This window comes from Eutrigla gurnardus (genome assembly GCF_963514095.1).
Source record: "Eutrigla gurnardus genome assembly, chromosome: 7".
NCBI lineage: Eukaryota > Metazoa > Chordata > Actinopteri > Perciformes > Triglidae > Eutrigla > Eutrigla gurnardus.
The window spans coordinates 16407947-16427906 of NC_139921.1; the positions used below are offsets into that span (position 1 = coordinate 16407947).

At 42.2% G+C, this 19960-nt stretch overlaps 1 protein-coding gene across 1 annotated transcript; it reads left to right on the forward strand.

The window, feature by feature from the left end:
• The first annotated feature begins 8661 nt into the window (after window positions 1–8661).
• Window positions 8662–12149, forward strand: actc1b (actin alpha cardiac muscle 1b). The gene is made up of 9 exons (XM_084012939.1): window positions 8662–8802; window positions 9807–9960; window positions 10042–10170; window positions 10329–10439; window positions 10533–10617; window positions 10901–11062; window positions 11151–11342; window positions 11629–11810; window positions 11899–12149. The coding sequence occupies exons 2-9, from the start codon at window positions 9832–9834 to the stop codon at window positions 12040–12042; spliced, it is 1134 nt and encodes a 377-aa protein (XP_083869065.1). The 5' UTR covers window positions 8662–8802; window positions 9807–9831; the 3' UTR covers window positions 12043–12149.
• Window positions 12150–19960: the final 7811 nt, after the last annotated feature.

Consider the following 19960-nt stretch of genomic DNA (forward strand, 5'->3'; position numbering starts at 1 on the left):
GAAATTGAGCTTGGATGAAGAGACTCCAATGGAAGTTGACTCCAACGAGGCCCAAATGAAATCACAAAGGAAAAGGCGGGGCCAGGACCCGCCGTTCTACACCCTCACTGCCATCACTTCAAGCATGACATCAGCCTGCGATGAACCAATGGAAGTCATAGAGCAGGGCCAGAACCCGCCGTTCTACACCGTCACTGGCATCACTTCCAGCATGACATCAGCCTGCGATGAACCGATGGAAGTCATAGAGCAGGGCCAAGACCAACCGTCCAGTTTTACCATCAGTAAGACGAGGAAATTGAGCTTGGATGAAGAGACTCCAATGGAAGTTGACTCCAACGAGGCCCAAATTAAATCACAAAGGAAAAGGAAGCGGGAGATGACTGATCAATACGGAGCTCTTCCGGGCGGCTCACCGGAGAGGAAGAGGAACTTGGATGATGTGAAGGCAATAAGAAGCAAGGCTCCATCCATTGTGGTCGAAATAAAGCCACAAAGGGGGGGGGAGCCTCTCCTTCTATCCAGACCTCCTTCATCTCCATCACCACCCTCCTCCATCTCCGTCCACTACATTTCGGTCACGTCCATCTACATCACCCTTCATCCATGTACCTCACAACTCCTCCCATCCACTCCTGCTCCCTCCTCCCCCTGCATTCTACGTGGGTTTTTCTCCTGGTCCTCAGGTTTCCCACTAGAAACATTCACATTCGATTTAAGGGTTTTTATCCTACACAGGTTTTCCTTTAAATCAAAAAAAGGGTTTTCTCCTGGCGCTCAGGTTTTCCCATTTAAAAAACACATCAAGATACGTCCCCTATCCGGGGACCATATCTTAAATTGATTGGAATAGGGAGATGGAATAGGGGCTTGCTCCAACTCTTGCGAGAGAAAGGAACTTGAGACCAAAGTCCGACAGGCCCAGGATGACAAACTGGACCTGGAGAAGCTCTGTCTGAGCCTGAAGAATGGATGTTCTTTTTGGCGGAGAAGAGGAGTCTTCTCCTCCAAAAAGGACAGAGCTTCAGAAAATGATGGACAAAATGCATGAGGAGGAGAGGAAAAAGAAGTAGAAAGAACGGGAGGAGAAGAGGAGGGTTTGTTTGCCTTGACGCACCGGACAAAAAGGTGCGGCGGTGACACCCCTCCTCCCTCCTCATAGGTGTGGATAGAAAGGGGGGGTAGCCCCTCCTTCTATCCAGACCTCCTTCATCTTCAGCACCACCCTCCTCCATCTCTGTCACCTCCATCTCCCAAAAAAACAAAACAAAACAAAAACAAAAAAAATCCTGTCCGGGAACCATCACCTTACCGCGGTGGATAGGTTTGTGTGTCCCTATGACCCTGAGGCCTGTGTTGTCTGGAGCTTTGTGCTCCTGGTAGGACTTCCCATGGCAAATTGGTCTCAGGTGAGGGGCCAGACTAAGAATGGTTCAAAAGACCCCATGAAAAACCGAGGAAGAAGAGGAGTGACCTGGCAAGCCCGGGGCCCCCGTCTGGAGCCAGGCCCAGAGGGAGGGCCCGTCAGCGAGCGCCTGGTGGCCGGGCTTGCCACGGACCCCGGCCGGGCACAGCCCGAAGAAGCGATGTGGCAACCGCCATAACAACAGACCATACTCTCGTAGCCTGACAGATTGAGTGAATCTGCTTCCTCGAACCTTAAACCACTGATATTTAAGGAGTGGATTAGACTTCAACAGCATAAATCATCCTTTTAAACTAAAATAATAAAATCCAATTAATTTTTAATGAAAAGAGTTAATTTTGAAATATTTGACGCATTAATTTTTTTTAAAGAAATTAACGCAGCTGTGTTTTGTTTACTTCCCGTGGCGGCTGACGTAAGACCTATGACAACGTGTGCCGCAAAGCCGTTAGCCATTAGTTTTTAACGGAGTTCAACGTAAGATTTTGGCTGAGGGGGGGGGGTCGTGGCGAGCGATCGCTGAGCAGTTTTTTAAAATTATTCCAGTAATTTGTCTGCGTGAGAAACACTAGATGTGGTGTGTGCTGTGAAAATTATTTATCATTCTGACTTCACAGCAGAATATTTCCTTGTTCTTTTTTCCATATTTGCATGTTCTATTGTGGACCTTTTTGAAATGTTCTGTTAGTGCATATAAGAAATATGCCTTTTTCAAGCAGACAGTTAATTTTGATGGCCTTGATGGTTTCTTTGGAAATCTGTAGTTCACATGAGAGAATCTGTGCTTAAAGTTAAAATAGCTGCTATTTAACAATAGTATTTGAATTTAAATACTTCCTTTGTGTTGATTCTACATAAATTCCATCATTTTACATTTAAATATCCATTATAACATACTTTATTCTTAAGAAGAAAGAAAGCGATTAATTTCGATTAATTATGGCAAATTGTGCGATTAATTAGTTCATTTTTTTAATCGATTGACAGCACTACTATTTATGTATTAAAAAATGTGCCTTATAAACTAAGATTTTTTTTACACGTTCAAGTGTATTCTATAATAAAATAACACTTTAAAATGCATGTGCTTCTTAGCCTTGACGACTGGTAGGAGAAAAGGGGGTGAAATAATTTCAAAAGTAAATGTACAAATTTGAAATATGTACATATTTAAAACAAAGTCACTATTTTAAATTAATATACCTGTAAACATAAAGTCACTGTTGTAAATATAAATACCATTAAAAATAAAGTCACTCCAGAGTTCGGATATGTATGTTACTTCCAAATCCGTAACTTTGCTAAGCATAACACCCCAGCTTTCCCTCATATTCCAGTGGCCTCTGACATTGATTTTTTTAATATGACTTCTCGGCTACTAAAAGGACAGTTGTCATCTATTTACAATATATTATTAACAGCGACTCCCTCTGCCCTTTGTAAGATTAAAACAAAATGGGAATCGGAATGGGGTACTTCATTTTCAGATGAATGGTGGAATAAAGCTCTTAATACTATAAATTCATCTTCATCCTGTGCATCACTTACCCTTATTCAATTCAAGGTGCTCCACAGGACTCATTATACTAAAGAAAGATTATCAAAAATGTACCCAAGTGTATCGGATTCTTGTGACAGATGTTTTCAGGCACCTGCTCACTCAACCCATATGTTTTGGTCTTGTCCTATGTTAAAAGAATATTGGAGATTTTTTTTTACATTTCTAACAGAAGTACTGGAGTTGAACATTGAACCATCACCAGAGATAGCCATTTTTGGCACTCCAGGAATTAGGATTAAATTGAATTCAATACAGAAAAATGTAATCTCTTTTTCATCTTTGATAGCTCGCCGTCGAATTCTTTTACAGTGGAAAGACCCTTTACCACCTTCAAAAGATTCCTGGCTTAAAGACCTGATGACATTTTTGAAGCTAGAGAAAGTCAAATTTACACTTCGGGGATCCACCGACAAATTCTATGAACACTGGCAACCTCTTATATTGCATTTTGAGAATATGAATTGTACATCATTAGACTAAGATATATATTTTTCTAACTGCTTTATATATGTGCTCATGCTGATAATGTGATTTTGGATAAAAGATTTAATATTATTTTTTTCATTTTTTTTTTAAATGTATTTATTTATTTTTTTATTATTATACATATACATTGTTACTATTATGATTGCTATTATTATTATTTTATTTATTATTGTTTATTTACTTTTTTTTTTTTTTTATCTCTTTGTTTGTTTTGTAAATTTGTTTGGTAGTTTCGTTTGTGGAGGAGACATCGGGTGGGATGGGAGGGGGGAAAAAAAAAAAACCCACTTATGTACTGTTGATTTGTAAAGTGTATTCTCTGAACCAAAGTGGTATAAATAAATATTAAAAAAAATAAATAAATAAATAAAGTCACTGTTTTTTACCTGTACAGTGTTTCCCGCAGGATTTTTTTCAGCAGCGGTGGTGTGGTCCCCGAACCCTCTAGGGGGGTCCGGGGGCATGCCCCCCCGGCCGAAATTTTTTTGTACCCTTTACATTGGAATGCATGAATCTGGTGCACTTTGAGAGGAGAATATGCACTTAAATCCTATTCAAACAGTCCTGTGTATTACTGTAGATGGGATTATTGGTGTTGTAACTTTGCCTTTTGTGTCTTCATTTACAGATTTTTATATTTTTGTATAGTAATATTTAACAAAAAATGCCACAACGCAAATATAATTTGCACAATTTATTTACAGATTTTTGCCTAATGCTTAAACACTAAACATGGTTGCTATGCCCAAAGCATAACTGTTTTTTACATAAGACACTTTGTTCAAAAATGAAATCTCCTGCAACAATGGGCAAAACACATCTTTTTAAATTATAAACCTAACTAAAATTTGAAAAGAACACAGACTCACACACATGAAAAATAAAAAATAAAGCTAATTGAATACCAATCAGTGTGAGCCTTAGCACTACAAATAGACCTCAGGTGAGCTCAGCTCCTTTGTGAGACAGTGAGAGTCAGGGGAAGAGGACAAGAGAGCGACAGGAGGATGAGGACAAAGAAGACAACAGATGGAGAACTGTGAAGTTCCCGAAAATACCTAGGCTATAAATTCCTGACTGGATATAAGCTCCTGTAAAGGCTATGAGTGATCCCAAAAAGAGCGACAACACGCACACACACACACATAGGCCTACACACACACACACACACACACACACACAATACTAGAGGAAAAACGGCACGGAGGTTGCGGTTTATAGATACAATAAAATGATTGGGCTCAGAGGGTTTTTAACACTGGTGGTCTTGTAGCGACACATTTTAGCAACTTACTTTATCTCTCTCTCTCTCTCTCTCTCTCTCTCTCTCTCTCTCTCTCTGTCTCTCTCTCTCTCTCTCTCTCTCTCTCTGTCTGTCTCACTCTTTCTATTATTATTATTCCTTCTTTCTTCGATCTTCCGCTTCACTCGCTACTGCTAGAATCAATGTAACTTTGCAACCGTGTAGGGTAGCCTACTGCCAACAACTGCCACACTCGCTGTGTATTTTTCTTCTTTGATGTTGGTTACGTGACGATGTGCCGCGTGCTGCGCAATTGACGTAACGCGCTGTACATTTTCTAAAAGGAGCTACGTAAAAAAAAAGGATTTTTAAAGGATTTTTATTGCAGCGGCGGAGAAAATTCAGCAGCGGCGTGAACGTGGGGGAAACACTGCTGTACTACAGTAGCAAGTCACATGGATCATTGACCCAGAGATCCATGAGTCAGCACACTGCTTTGGATTTACCACCTCTATGCAGAACTCAGTTAGAGCACATTTTTGCAAGACCTGCCTCATTCTACTTCTGATTGGTTAGTTTGAGTAAGGGATAGTTGTGTTCCTCTCTTATCATTGGCAGACAAACTGACTACTGATTTTTATTAAATATAAGATTTTCTTTTTTTTTTACGATCAGCCATTTTAATATCCATGTTGAGTTCATGAATCAGAATTACTCATAACCAAGGCAATGGTTCGTATTATATTATTAAGGAATCTTTGTTTCCACAACTAAAGTCACATTTCCATCCCATGCACATTATTTAAGGTATGTAGACACGAGAGAACAAGAAACAACAAACATCAGGCTAAACCTGGGGTTTGGAGATTGAAGGTTTTTGTTGTTTGCAACAGTCTCCCCTTAACTCATTTGATAACATCAACAGAAATTTGTTGAACAGAAAATTAAATTGCATGCGATCCTCTGAATTAGCCATGAAATCTGTACTTTTTGCTTTTTAAAAGGGCACGGAAAAGCACAAAACTCTAACAGGGCGTACCCACCAAACGCGATGAAACTTCATCGCGCGACAAGATTACATGTAAAGTCAATGCAAAGACGCGATTAGACGCTTCATCGCGCCGGGCGACGCGATGGACGCGATAGCGCGGCGCGATGGACGCGAAAAATCAGTGCAGGTTTCGTCACTTGACAACCCAATGATAGAAGCAGCGCCGCCGCTCCCACCATGCGTGCATATAGTCATAATAATTATAATGCCGATATTATATCACTATAGAAATTGTAGGCACATTTTAGGCATGTCTATCACAAAACAGGGTCAGGGCGCACAGCAGTAGACATAATAGTGGAGAACCCGGTGCCTTCACGAGCCGGCCGGGCCATTCATCATCATCATCACCGTCTTCATTATCTGCGCTCCACAGCTGCACCGGATTCCCCGTCCAACACCAGAACGGCTTCTTCACGTACGGACCATCATCCTCATCTGCACGCTTTGTCTTGCTGTGGAAAAACAGGGAAAGAAAAGCCCAACTTTAGAGAGAGAACGTTAAAATGAGCAAGAATAATACAAGACATCCTTTTCTGTGTTGTTCCATTAAAAAGAGTCTGATAACAATATGAATGCAAATCATCTTGGTGGACAAATAAGACCTGCAATCAAACAACAGCTGCAAGAAATTCACCATACGGTGGATGTGGTACATTTTGACCAAAGTGATGAGGAATGCTGCTGTGCCTTTCTGTGCTCCTCCCTTCCGCGCTGCCTGGTTCCCTTCCACCTCGTCGGGGAGATCAACTCCACCTGTGGCTGCATCTATAAAGATGAGGTCTTTCCAAGATGGCGGTCTCTCTTTCTCCCTCCTGGATGGCTGGTGCCATCCAGGAACCCCAGTGTAGTTTTGTTTGGTTGTGTTCTGTTAGCCCTTTTGTTACTTTATGATTGCATACACACACATCCAACACTGTCTCCAGGGGGAAACTGCTGGATGAGAGGGGAGCAAGGTCTGATGTCATCATTATCATCGTCTTCAAACGTCCTCTCCATCCTCATACATGCAGTCATGCAGCATCTTTGCTAACCCCGTCAGACCAGTCGACCCTTGTGAGTGTTCTAGAATAATAATAGCTATATCAGTATAAATATATAAAGTAAAATATTATTGTTGCCAGCCAAGATGTTTCATATTCATCCGTCCATCCATTGTCTACCGCTTATTCTGTATTCAGGGTCGCAGGGGGGGGGCTGGAGCTGATACAAGCTGTCCCTGGACAGGAAGTTGTTTCATATTCATATTTTTCATATTGTTGTATAGTTTAATTGAGTAAAATGCATCATAAATATTGTGTGTCAGTGGCTGAGCCAAAGGTTAGGATAGATAAAGAAGTAATTTTATATCTGGCTATCAAAGTGGACAGACATATTGAAATATATACATATATTACTCAATAAACTTCTCTATAATAGATATGCAAAAAATATTGTAGCACCTATGCTTGATTTATGTATTTATGTGTGATTTGTTTGATTTAATCAAACCCTATAATTGCCTTACAGGGCTACTGTAGTGAAAGCATGCTATGAAGTTTAACAGGGTGGGTAACAGGAGAAAGATTTCAAAAGAAGTAGAGATATCCTGACCTTTAAATGCCTCCAGTTTTGCAGGCTCTTTGTTAACGTAGTTCCCCAATAATACTGGATGAAGCATTTGCAAAACACATTCTCTTACTTTTTTTTAATGTATTACTTGGTAGAGAAGCCTAATCATGAATCACATCCCCTTTATTAATGTATCAAAACAACATTAACGCAATCTGTGAAAGTCTTTGGCATGCAAGTCACTTTGAGATGCTTCAGCTGCATCCAGCTCCTTGTATCTGAGAGGAAATGCAGCGATAGTCTGTTCTGTATCTCTCCTCCACATTCCTCACATTTTATACACTTACTACTTACATCAGGGTCATTCTTCCTCAACCTAGAAGAAGGTCTCAAGTGTCTTTTATCATCACAGATACATATATGGTATTCCCTGAGATCTGACCACATATTTTCTTTGGGAATGATGTATTAACACATAGTCTGTCAAACGTTTGTATCATTCCTGCATAGATGAGAGGATTACCTCATAAGGTACACTGTACATCAAGGAAGATATATGGGAAAGTGGGTGGCACAAATATGGACCTCCTCTTTGCAGACTCGCGGCTCACGAACCTCAGTGGCTGCTCATTAATGACTCTGCTGCTCACCATAACCCTACAAGGAGACAGCTGGGCCAATCAGCTTGGAGCACCGACACCACATGCCACTCAGACGGCCAAATCCCACACAGAGCTCAGCTGGCGTTACCATCAGCTGTTCCACACGTCCAGGAAGCTCAGCGCACATACCAGCCCGCGTGGTTCACAGACGTGTGCAATGTTTTCATCTCCTTAACAAGACACCCTGACGCTCTCCTGACTGGGTCATCATAGTGGGCCTCCTGAGTGTATTAAAACCGCTTAGAGATATGACAAGTGTGTTCCTGCCTGTTATAGGCAATATTTGAAAACTCTGATTATGTCATTCACAGTATCTTGCTATTCATTTATGATTACAGGGCTGTAAAGAAATTAAACTGAAACACACACATGCAAGTAGACACTGTTTTAAGGCATGAAGTGATATATTTCAAGATGGAATCATACAATATAATAATATTTCAAGTACAAGAGAGAAACTTTAATTCTAGAATCAGAACATAAAGAGTAACACAAACAACATATACTCTTTTATAGTACATAATACAATAATTCCAATATTTCCCCACTAACTATTACATTAACTTCAAAACGTTTTATTCTCTGCCACCATTCATTAAAACTCTGCATGTCAAGTGACTTCATTGTAGAGAGCTCCCATCCATGTATGTAAAACACACTTTCCTGTCGCTTGTTGATTTTTGCTGGCAGCTCTTATTTGGACTTGTGTGAACCCCTGGCCACGCCCCTGGTCCCTAGACCCGGTCGGGGTCTTATTTAAGGGGCTCTTCTCACTCTCAGCCTTTGTCCCAGTGGAAGCATCCGCCTAACCAGTGCACCTTGGTGAGTACATTATACAACGTTTTTTCTCTGATTCGCGGGTAATTTGTGTTTTGTGTCTGAGCTGCTGAGACGCAAATGAATGAATGGCTGATTTAAGTTTAGATGATGGTTGTCATATATTGCAATAACTAACTGAACATGTTGAATACAGTTAAAACTGGAGTTGCTGGTTATGCTTAGGATGTTGAAGTTCACATTATTAGACAGTGTGCTTGTTTTTGTGATAAAGTCACTCCATGCTTTGGGAAGTTTGTGTTGTAAAGCATCTAGAGCTACATCTATAGCATCTCAAACATCCTGGAGTATTGCTCACTGCGCAACAGCTGTGGAGAAGACTGAAGAATGCATGCTCCAATGACTGAAGTTAATAAGTGGCTGTGGCATTGAGCCATGTAGTAAAACGAAAGCGTCCCAGTATGCAGACAGACTTGGCTGCCAGGCTCTCAGGCAAGCTCTCTCCAACCTGAAATAGCAGAAGATCCATGTGTCACTTGTTTAACCCCGTTATGCACAGTGAGGTTTACTGAGCTTAAAATAGATCACAGGTCTCTCTCTCTCTCTGTTATGCCCCTTTTTGGTGCTACCTCAGCAGCTCTGAGATGTCCTGGAAACAATCACGGCGGAGGTGATATGCTATCACTAGTTGTTCAACGACGTTTAGGACTGAAATAGCACCCAAAGGCATGTCTAATTAGCTTTCTATAGATAGTAGCCATTGAGGTGGTATTAGTAGTTTCAAAGTGATAATAACTTTAGAGCAGTTATGAGAAAATGTTGGCGGGTCTTTAAATGCGCTCTGGATCACAGCTAATACATATCTTAATCATGTGAGTCTATGGTCACTTCATCACATCATCAGTCCAATCCAGTGATAAAGTGTCTGTCATTGTTTCATTAAAACAGGCCTTGGTGCTATGTATTCAATGACGGGAAGTTTAGACAGCTGTTCCTAACACCCCTCCTAAACCTTCTTGTGTTTCTACCCCGCCCCCTTCAAATATCAGACCACCCAACTAAAGCCTAATAATCATGTGTGACGACGACGAGACTACCGCACTCGTGTGCGACAATGGCTCTGGCTTGGTCAAGGCTGGATTTGCCGGAGATGACGCTCCCCGTGCTGTCTTCCCTTCCATTGTTGGAAGGCCTCGCCACCAGGTGAGCTGAATGAAAAGTCTGAAGTATGAGTAAGAGCAGCATCTTCCCATGTCTCACGCTCCTCTCGTCTTCTTCCTTCAGGGTGTGATGGTGGGTATGGGTCAGAAGGACAGCTACGTGGGTGATGAGGCCCAGAGCAAGAGGGGTATCCTGACTCTGAAGTACCCCATCGAGCACGGCATCATCACCAACTGGGATGATATGGAGAAGGTGTGTGTCGACAGTGAGACTCATTTACAACATTCGTGGCAGCTGACCCTCCACATGCTCGAGGATTCACAGCCATCATAAAAAGCTGGAGGACCTGTTGTTTATTTAGTCGTGTCGTCCTGGCCCCTGACATCAGCTGTTCTTTACTCCTCTGTCAGATCTGGCACCACACTTTTTACAATGAGCTGCGCGTGGCCCCCGAGGAGCACCCCACCCTGCTCACTGAAGCCCCCCTGAACCCCAAAGCCAACAGGGAGAAGATGACCCAGGTACTTTACAGTCACCGCTCTCTGCCCCACCTTACACATATTTGTTTCTGTGTTGAGACAACCCTTTCACATTCTGCTTGCTCCTTCTTGCAGATCATGTTTGAGACCTTCAATGTTCCCGCCATGTATGTGGCCATCCAGGCTGTCCTGTCCCTGTACGCCTCTGGCCGTACCACCGGTCAGTACGCTGCAGCTTTTCCATACGTACTCAATGTAGCCTGTTGTCCGTTTGTCACGCTATGAGCTAAAATAAGGAAATTGTGCTGTTGAGCATTACACTCTGAGGGTGTCTGTCATCTGGTCAGATTCCTGTCTCATTGTCAGGGGGAGGTGTTAATCTGGTGCCTGCCATGCGATGTCAGCAGCATTGTAGAGTTGACGATGTGACACATACTTGAAGAGGGCAGACCATCACAGGCATAGACAGCTGACTCACCGTGGTCCTTTTCCGCTTGCTAAAGGTATCGTGCTGGACTCTGGTGATGGCGTCACCCACAATGTCCCCATCTATGAGGGCTACGCTCTGCCACATGCCATCATGCGTCTGGATCTGGCCGGTCGCGACCTGACTGACTACCTGATGAAGATCCTGACTGAGCGTGGCTACTCCTTTGTCACAACCGGTAGGTCAATGTGGTCATGGTTGATTTGTGTAACGACAGAGGTGTACGTTAGTGTTGTTTCTCAAGACGTGAACTTTCTGCCCCTTAGCTGAGCGTGAGATTGTGCGTGACATCAAGGAGAAGCTGTGCTATGTGGCTCTTGACTTTGAGAATGAGATGGCCACCGCTGCCTCCTCCTCCTCCCTGGAAAAGAGCTATGAGCTTCCCGACGGTCAGGTCATCACCATTGGCAACGAGCGTTTCCGTTGTCCAGAGACCCTCTTCCAGCCTTCTTTCATTGGTGAGTAGTTGGTTACATTTGTTGTTTTATAGGAGACAGGTTACTGCTATCTATCCTATTCTCTGCACTCCTGTGATTAAGCAAAGAAAAAGAAAAACAGTACATAATGTATGCATGACGACAAAAGTACAAAGACAGATTAAAACATATTTAATGGTAAATGGATGTTTGCAATAATCCAGAGGTGGGAAAATATGTTAAAAGTAACAAAGCAATCCATGTGAAAAAATATTCTGAAACCGGTATTTTGTTTCAAAACTCATTGTTTTCGCTTGTCCTCTACCAGGTATGGAGTCTGCCGGTATCCATGAGACCGCCTACAACAGCATCATGAAATGTGACATTGACATCCGTAAGGACCTGTACGCCAACAATGTGCTGTCTGGTGGTACCACCATGTACCCTGGTATTGCTGACCGTATGCAGAAGGAGATTACAGCTCTGGCCCCAAGCACCATGAAGATTAAGGTGAGAAAACTGCAAAGGTTTTAAGTGACAAATGACAAAGCACATTAGCACATCATAAAACTGAAATGGCCTTTACTCCTTTGCTTAGATCATCGCTCCACCTGAGAGGAAGTACTCCGTCTGGATCGGTGGCTCCATCCTTGCTTCCCTGTCCACCTTCCAGCAGATGTGGATCAGCAAACAGGAGTACGATGAGGCAGGCCCCTCCATTGTCCACAGGAAATGCTTTTAAACACACAACCAACCTCCTTCCGACCATACATTTGTACGTTGTTGTCTCCTGTATATAATATATGTCTTTATGTCCTGTTGTAATAAAGATAAGCCCTTGTGAGAGAATATCCTGTACTGGTCTTGCTTACATCAATACAAAAAAACAAGGAAATGAGTGATACTGACATTATGAATATACTGTGACATTTCTCTAAAAACCATAAATTGTGACCAAGGTACGTTTTATTAGTCTGTTTTCTGGGAACATTTGACACAAGCAGAAACCAGAAACGAGCCGTTTTTTCGTTTTTGGGCAAAAACTGAAAATCAGAATTTCAGCTCATTTTCTTGTTTTTTGGTTCCTACTTACAAAACGAATTTACCACTCATTATTTTGTTTCCGTCGGTGGGCGGGTCCTCTGATTGACTAGTGTGCTTCCTTGCCCTGTGCTCTTCAAAATAAATGTTTTTCCGTTTGATAATGTCGACAAAAATATTACTGTATTGTAGACACTAGCAGACACAGAGGTCCCTAACACCCACAGTCAAGACTGACCCGGCTTCAAATAAAAATAATACTATTCATAATCATTTGAAAATGAGAACTTATGAAGTTATGATGACTTCAGGGCAGTTGATGTTCAGCCACAAGGTGGCGCAGTTGTTACATGAAGAGTAGACCTCGGGGCTTTACTACGAAGGAGGCTCAACATCTCAAGGCTCTGTGTTCATAATCCGGCTCAACAAAACCTAAAGTCCCGATCAGAGTTAACTGTATCACGACGGTGGTCATTGTCCGGCTCTGAGCTTTGTGCTCTGTGCGCGTTCACAGCTGCTGAGAGCTGTGAGAGCCGAGGAATAGGAGTGATCACAACCAAATATGAAAAGAGATGAGGCTAGTTTTTAATTTCTGACAGCTGAACATTGCGCATCTGTTAACCTTTATCCATTTACAGTAAACAAATCTTTTTTTCTTGTTGAAAGATATTTTATATTGTTTTCACAAGAAACCCATTCTCCACAGCTGAAAGAACAGCTGAACATGAATTTGCACAGCAGTACGGCGACATTTCTGAACTCTTTGACAATACTGTCAACTATGAACCAACCCGGTTCCAAAATGGAATTAAGGATCTCATTGACATTGTGAGAGGACATGTGTAGCCTGATCTGTCGGATCGCAGAAGCTAAGCAGGGTCTGGCCTGGAGCTTCCTGTATGGTAGTTGAGAAGTTTGTTTGACATGACATGACATGACATGAAATTAAATTTGACATGTTTTTATGATGTTATAATGTTGCCTTGTCAATGTGTTGTTTTGACAGCTTAGTATCACTTTGTAAAGTACCTGTAGATGTTAGACAGGAGTGTTATGGAGACGCTGCATTAGGTCTCAAGTGACGAACCCAGTTCAGAATGTTAAAGTAAAAGTGTGCTACTGCTGCAAAATCTCTTTGCTTTTTTTACCGTATGACTATAAGACTTGAAGAATCTCCTCTGTGTAACTATTCATGTGTCAATGATCAAACTAGTAGCATGAATATGAATTACAGTCCAAGCGGGTTAGACAAGGCAAGGCAAGGCAATTTTATTTGTATAGCCTGTTTTTGCAAACAGTTTGTCTCAAAGGGCCTTACATAGCATGAGCATCATAACAACATCCTCTTCCCTTAAACCCTCACATCCACTGAGGAAAAACTCCCAGGAAAACCCTTTTAACTGGGCAAAAATTGGAGAAACATCAGGGTGAGCAACAGAGGAGGGATCCCTCACCCAGGACAGGCAGACGTGCAATAGGTGTTGTATACGGACAAGAAAACAGTTTATAACAGAGAATATGGAAAAACATGGAAATGGTTGACAGGAGCTGACGAAGGCAACTTCTGGTGGGCAGGAAAGGCAGGGAGAGCAGGCCAGCTTAATGGGAGTAGTGGGTGGCAGACTGGGTCGTGAACAGGGAGGGCAGGCCAGTTTAACAGCGGGGGGAAGGGGGGCGATAAAGGCGGCGGTTGGTGCAGAGGGATGGAACTGTGGAGAATCTGTGGAAACAGAGAGAGTGCGAGACGCCAAGGCCAAACTACAAGGTGCGAGAGGTAAGGAGAGGAGAGGGGGGGTCTCTCTACTTAAATGTAGTTAGAGTGTCTGCCTCTCTGACCCATGGAGAGAGCTGGTTCCACTCAACCAACTGGGGGCTTTAGACAATGATATGGCCAGTTGGTGTTAAACAAAATAAACTATGTATTCATATTTTTTTAATTGCAAGCATGTATTCTTAGACGCTTGATGAAAATATAATCTGTTTGTATTTCATATATGTAATTTTGGTAATTTTTGGTCTTTCACGTGATGAAATCACAAGGACTAGGCTTGGCGGAACCTTCTGCTGGTACAGTTGTTTCCGACAGACGGACTTCTCTGAAACCCCCGCTAAAGTAAACCTGATGGTTAACCTGCCCCGGAGCAGGCTAGTTTGCTCGGATAAATTCCCATGGTTACTTAGCGGAGAGTGCCTCAAGTCACGTTGATGGAACGCAACTCTCGCTAAAGGTAGCGGGGCTTAGCGAAATTAGCCCGGCTTTGCGCTTAGCGAGTTTGATGGAATACCCCTCTCGTCTGCTCGGCGCATCCTTGTTTAATTGGTTGCACGTTTGCCAAGCCAGGATGAAAAGGCGTGGCTATGTCAAGCCAGGTGTAGATAGTTGGGATAAGTGCGTGTTCACGGCATACTTAAAGGAGTCATCACCAGGAAATCGCAATTTCTCTTGTTAAAACATGCATATCTGTGTTTGACCTCAGTTGAAACTTGCCTGAAAGGCTGGAGTTTGAAAGTGGCGCCGTTTTTTCGCTTCTGCTCTTTTTCCGAACAGGAATAGCACACAAGGGTGTGCATTCCTAAAGCACGAGATTTTGATTCTGTGCCTACGGTGACGTCACCGTGGAGGCTACTTGCATAAGCCCACCCCTCTTTCACCACCCAACCCCCCCCCCCCCCCCCCCCCCCCGTCCGCTACCTGACGTCCTGCTGTAAACGTGTCTCTTCAACCGTCTCTGGCTCTTCACTCTCCGGTTCGGGTTCCGACTCTGGTTCGTACATAAATGCCTGAATTCCGTAAGGTTCGTCATTTAGTGTGTGCGCCATGACAGGGGGCTGTTTATGTTTTGGAGTCTGCATGCAGGCAAGCCCCCCCGGCTCTGTCCTTCCTGCGGCGAATCAACGCGCGCCTCATTACATATTATACAATGCACATCCGGACCAGTCAAAACCTCGCGCGTAATCTTGCGTGATAAAATCGCGGTACGAAAAAGGGTCAGAACAAGCTCAATGTTTGATTAAATTTTTTTTTTTTTTTTCTAATAAGTTTTACGAATTGATCCAAAGCGATCCAAGGGGGGCTGGATACGTATAAAACCAGGTTATGACTCCTTTAAATAGACCTCGCGATCACTCACAGAATCATCGATGGGAACATGGGTAAAAGCCACGCTTTATATTTCACGGCTGCCGAACAACAGCTCCTGATGGAGTCATACGAAGAGGTTAAGGATATTATCAAAAGAAAAGGCAATACCAGTGCCGTAATTTAAGAGGGAGAGAAAGCCTTGCAGATGATAGCAGACCGGCTTAAGTAGTTCAAAACTGTACAATTAATAAACAGTGCTCCACTGGAACTGTTATAATTAGGCTCCAATTAAAGGACTAAAGGAGATACTTTTAAAGTCCACTAATCAACTGTTGTACACTTTGCTTTAAATTTGTCAAGTAAAGGTGCATGTTACTCAGGAAATGTAGAGTATGATTAAGTGCAACCAATTATCTACAATGTGTCATTTCATCTATTTTCTCATGTTACGTTTTATTTATTTATTTGATCTCTCTCTCGTTCATAAAGAACAAACGTGTCTGGCCATAAAAGGACCTGGCAGCAAGTTAAGATTAAATACAAAAACATACGTCTGTATGATTATAGCAGTTAAAAGCCCATAGAACTGGCACGGGCGGCCCACCAAGCCAGGATATGACGCCAGCAGAGGAGCTGGCACTCCATTTGAATAAAGGGAGGCCAGTGTTCCAGGGAGGGACAGTAACAGACTCTGTCCCAGACACACAAACTGTCTGCTTCATTCAAGGTGCATAAAAGTACTACTGCATATGGAACACAATCAAATAACTATATTATACTGTCTGATTTTTGGATTTCCTTACAGTGTCTGGGAACACAGTCACACTTTTGGAGCCACCAGAAGATGATCCGGTTAGTACATTGTATTGAAATCACAAGTGTCGTATGTCCTGTGAAATCTTAATTCAAGTTCTCTCAATACATGTATGTATATGGCAGGGGGGAGGCACATCTGCAGCTGCAGAATGCACTTCTGCAGATGAGGACTGTGTCACTGGACTCCAAAAGGCTTGAGGTATGTCAATTTTATGGACATATCCTGCTTATTTAGTCCATAAAGTATGAAGTCAGTGAAGTGGTGCTAATAGAAAATATATGTGTAACAGGACCCAGATGCTGCACAGTCTCCTAAGCAGCCTGGTAACATTGGGAGTATTGGCTAAAGTAAATCTATATTGTGCACAAATCCTTCTGTGCTAATTGACATTTCTTTTACAGACTTCACAAACTGTCAGGAGACTGCATGCAAAGCACCTGGAGAGACAAATTGAGCTGACAGACATTAAAATGAAATGAAAGAGGAGAAAGCTCCAAGAAATGGAGCTGGATCTCGAGATAAACCCCAGAACAATGAGGAAACTGGACCTGGAAATCCAGAAACTACAAAGAGAAGTGAGTATTTCAGTGCACACAGTAACCATAACTGCAATACAGTGTTTTAATCTTTGTTGCATTTGCTCTCTCTATTCCAAGATCCAAGAAACCAAGAGAAATGATTGCCAAATAAAAACATTTAATTAGAAAACATTGTGGTGTCCTCCCTTTTTCATTAATGTGAAGTAGAATTTAAAATAACCACCAATGCTAAATGAAATGCACACAGTGACTTTTAAGATATTTGATTTAACTAAGGATGGGCTAAATCCAAAAATCAAGTGAAAAAACATAATATATTGCTCCCTGACGAGTCTGCTATTAATGTTGTCTGGGAAGATGGGAGCATTTTCCCAGACAACATCAACAGCTACTCGGGGGGGGGGCTCTCCTTTCTTAGGCCTGCAATGTTGTGTAGTACTGCGCATGCAGCAATTACATCACAGGCCCTGTCCGGGGAAACCCTCAGGTGGTGCAGGCACTGAAAGGGAGATTTCAGAAGGCCAAAGGTCATCTCGATTCGAGCCCTTGTGTGCGCATGGTTGTAGGCCTGCTGTGGTGGGGTTTGGGGGTCCGCAAGGGGAGTCAGGAGGAATGACTCACAGGCATAGCCTTTGTCTCCCAGCAGCACACCAGAGAATTTGCCTGAGAATCTGTATCTCTCAATGAGAGAGTCATCTCCAAAGGCCAATGGGTCTGACCTATAGACTCTTTCGTGCCTAAATGCTCGTCTGAGGATTAGGGCTTCCTCATCCAGTACATCCTCCAAAAGAGGACAAGCCATTATGTAGAGAGATTTCATTGAAAACACCTTGGCAACCTCATCAGCTGTGTTTTGTAATCTCAATCACTGCAATAAAACATATTTATGAAACCTCTGATGACAATTTGACAAGCAGTCTTCATTAGCATAGCTATATGACACTTGGCCCGAGTAATGATACTACCATTTGAATCAATATAAAAAGACTGTTGCAATAACAGCCAACAGATTTAAATGAAATGAAAAATGACAATATATATGTAATATTTGAATGCAGGATAATTAAAATGATGCGAGATACTTAGAAAGACCATGGACATGCTGTAAAACACATTAATTCCTCACAGGATTGACGGTGGAAATACAAGTGAATCTCCAGTGGTGGAAAGTAACGGAGTAAATTTACTTAAGTACTGAACTTAAGTACATATCCAGAGGATTTGTACTTTACTTGAGTATTAGATTTCTTTGGTACTTATTACTCTTACTTGAATACATTTCCAAGACAAATACTTTTACTCAAGTTAATTTCTAGAAAGGCTGAAAAGTACTCGTTACTTTCAGGTCCGCTCTTTTTTTTCTTTCTTTTTTTTAAAAATACTATTGGACACAAGCCGTTTGTCAAAGAAGGAAACCTATCACAGTGCACACTCTCCACTGGGATCTATGTAAAAGCGGAAATACGTAATCCCTCCCCATAAGGATACCGCCAAATTAGCCACGCTCTCGACTGTGTTTGTCAACACAAAACCGCAACAATGGCTAAGTCTCAGAGAGTGTGATAATGATCGGGAGGAACTTTCAGAAAATCCTTGGCCTTATCTGGACTCCATGTTTGAGTTTTACAGAGTAAAAAAAATGGACACAGACAAACAGTCATATATTTTCAAATGTGTATTGTGTTTGCCGAAGGAAAAGTATCTCTGCTTTCAACAACTCCACGTCCAACTTAAAGAAACACGTTGACGTAAGTTAACCAGACTTTCACCATGTTTTTTTCTATTTGTCTCGGGCAATGTCATCATGTTGTGAGAATGTGAGTGTGTGTTGATCACAAAAACTACATTTTGTAGGAAGTGGCGCTGTGTGTGTGTGTGTGTGTGTGTGTGTGTGTGTGTGTGTGTGTGTGTGTGTGTGTGTGTGTGTGTGTGTGTGTGTGTTGTTGTTGTTTGAAACGATGGCCAAATGAAACGCTCTCATAACGTAACGTTATTTGTTATTAACACTCACCAAACTTTTGTCGACCCCCTTGCTTTGCTTTAGTTAATCCATTTGCCATATTACTGAGAAGTGCTGTTCTAGTATAATCCTGGGGGAACGCTGCTTTTGGGCTGAATAAGCTGGATGTATACTTTGTCATACAACATCCTTGCATGCCTGATTAACAGGCAGGCTCATAGCAGAAGTCAGAAGTTATGCATTTGTGAGCTTGTAGATGGGCTATGTTCGATGCAGCATCGAACATGGCTACGACAGTGCAGTTTCCTTGGCAATATTACGCCGTAAGATACATTATGTTAATCTAGTCATACTAGTAGTTAAAGGTATATGTATTGTATTATATTTTACTTATCTTGTGTGACTGTATAGCGTCGAGTACTCTGTCCATCTCTGTCTACCTGTTGATTTGATAGTTTACCAATTAACTTTATGAAGCATGTTTATGATTGTATTGCTTCAGATTTATTGCATTTAGTCCTTTTATCTGCCCTTGGAGGCTGCAGATGAAGCCTCTCCTATAAAATAATCACCTTGATACCTCATTCCTCAGGCCCTACAGGTCCAAATCCAATCTGCCCTTTCCAAGTCAATTCATTGAAAAGTTTGACTTCCTCAAACAACAACAATTTCAACAATTTGGATTTCGAACCACAGCAAAGAGACCGCCCTAATGAGGGTTTGAAATGATATTGGTTTTCATACAGATTGCAGCAAAATCTTCGTTCTAGTTGTACTAGACTGTAGTGCTGCGTTTGATACAGTAGACCACGACATACTAGGCAGTCTGGAAACATGGGTGGGGCTATCTGGCACAGTCCTAAACTGGTTTAAATTATACTTGACAGAGACTACATTGTATCTATTGTTAACCATGCATCTGAGTAAACAAAAATGACATGTGGAGCTCCCCAGGGGTCGATCCTTGGGCCTTATTCAATCACTACATGCTGCAAATAGATCAAATTATGCAGAAGCACAATATTACGCTGACGATACACAGACCTCTATAGCTTTATTAAAGGGATAGTTCAGAATTTTGGACATATTATTTTCCAAGTCAGCCGGTGTGTTTGAGACGTCTGGAGACGTTTTCAAGAAATGTCATCCAGTTCTTTAGTTGCCGAGTTCGCTTGTGCTATGGCTAGCGCAAGTCAATGGTTCTAGCTAGCATGGCATTAA

Coding starts and splice junctions, on each gene's coding strand:
- actc1b (XM_084012939.1), top strand. CDS start 9,832: ATGTGTGACGACGACGAGACTACCGCACTCGTGTGCGACAATGGCTCT. Junction 9,961..10,041: donor TTGGAAGGCCTCGCCACCAG/GTGAGCTGAATG, acceptor TTCTTCCTTCAG/GGTGTGATGGTGGGTATGGG. Junction 11,811..11,898: donor CAAGCACCATGAAGATTAAG/GTGAGAAAACTG, acceptor TCCTTTGCTTAG/ATCATCGCTCCACCTGAGAG.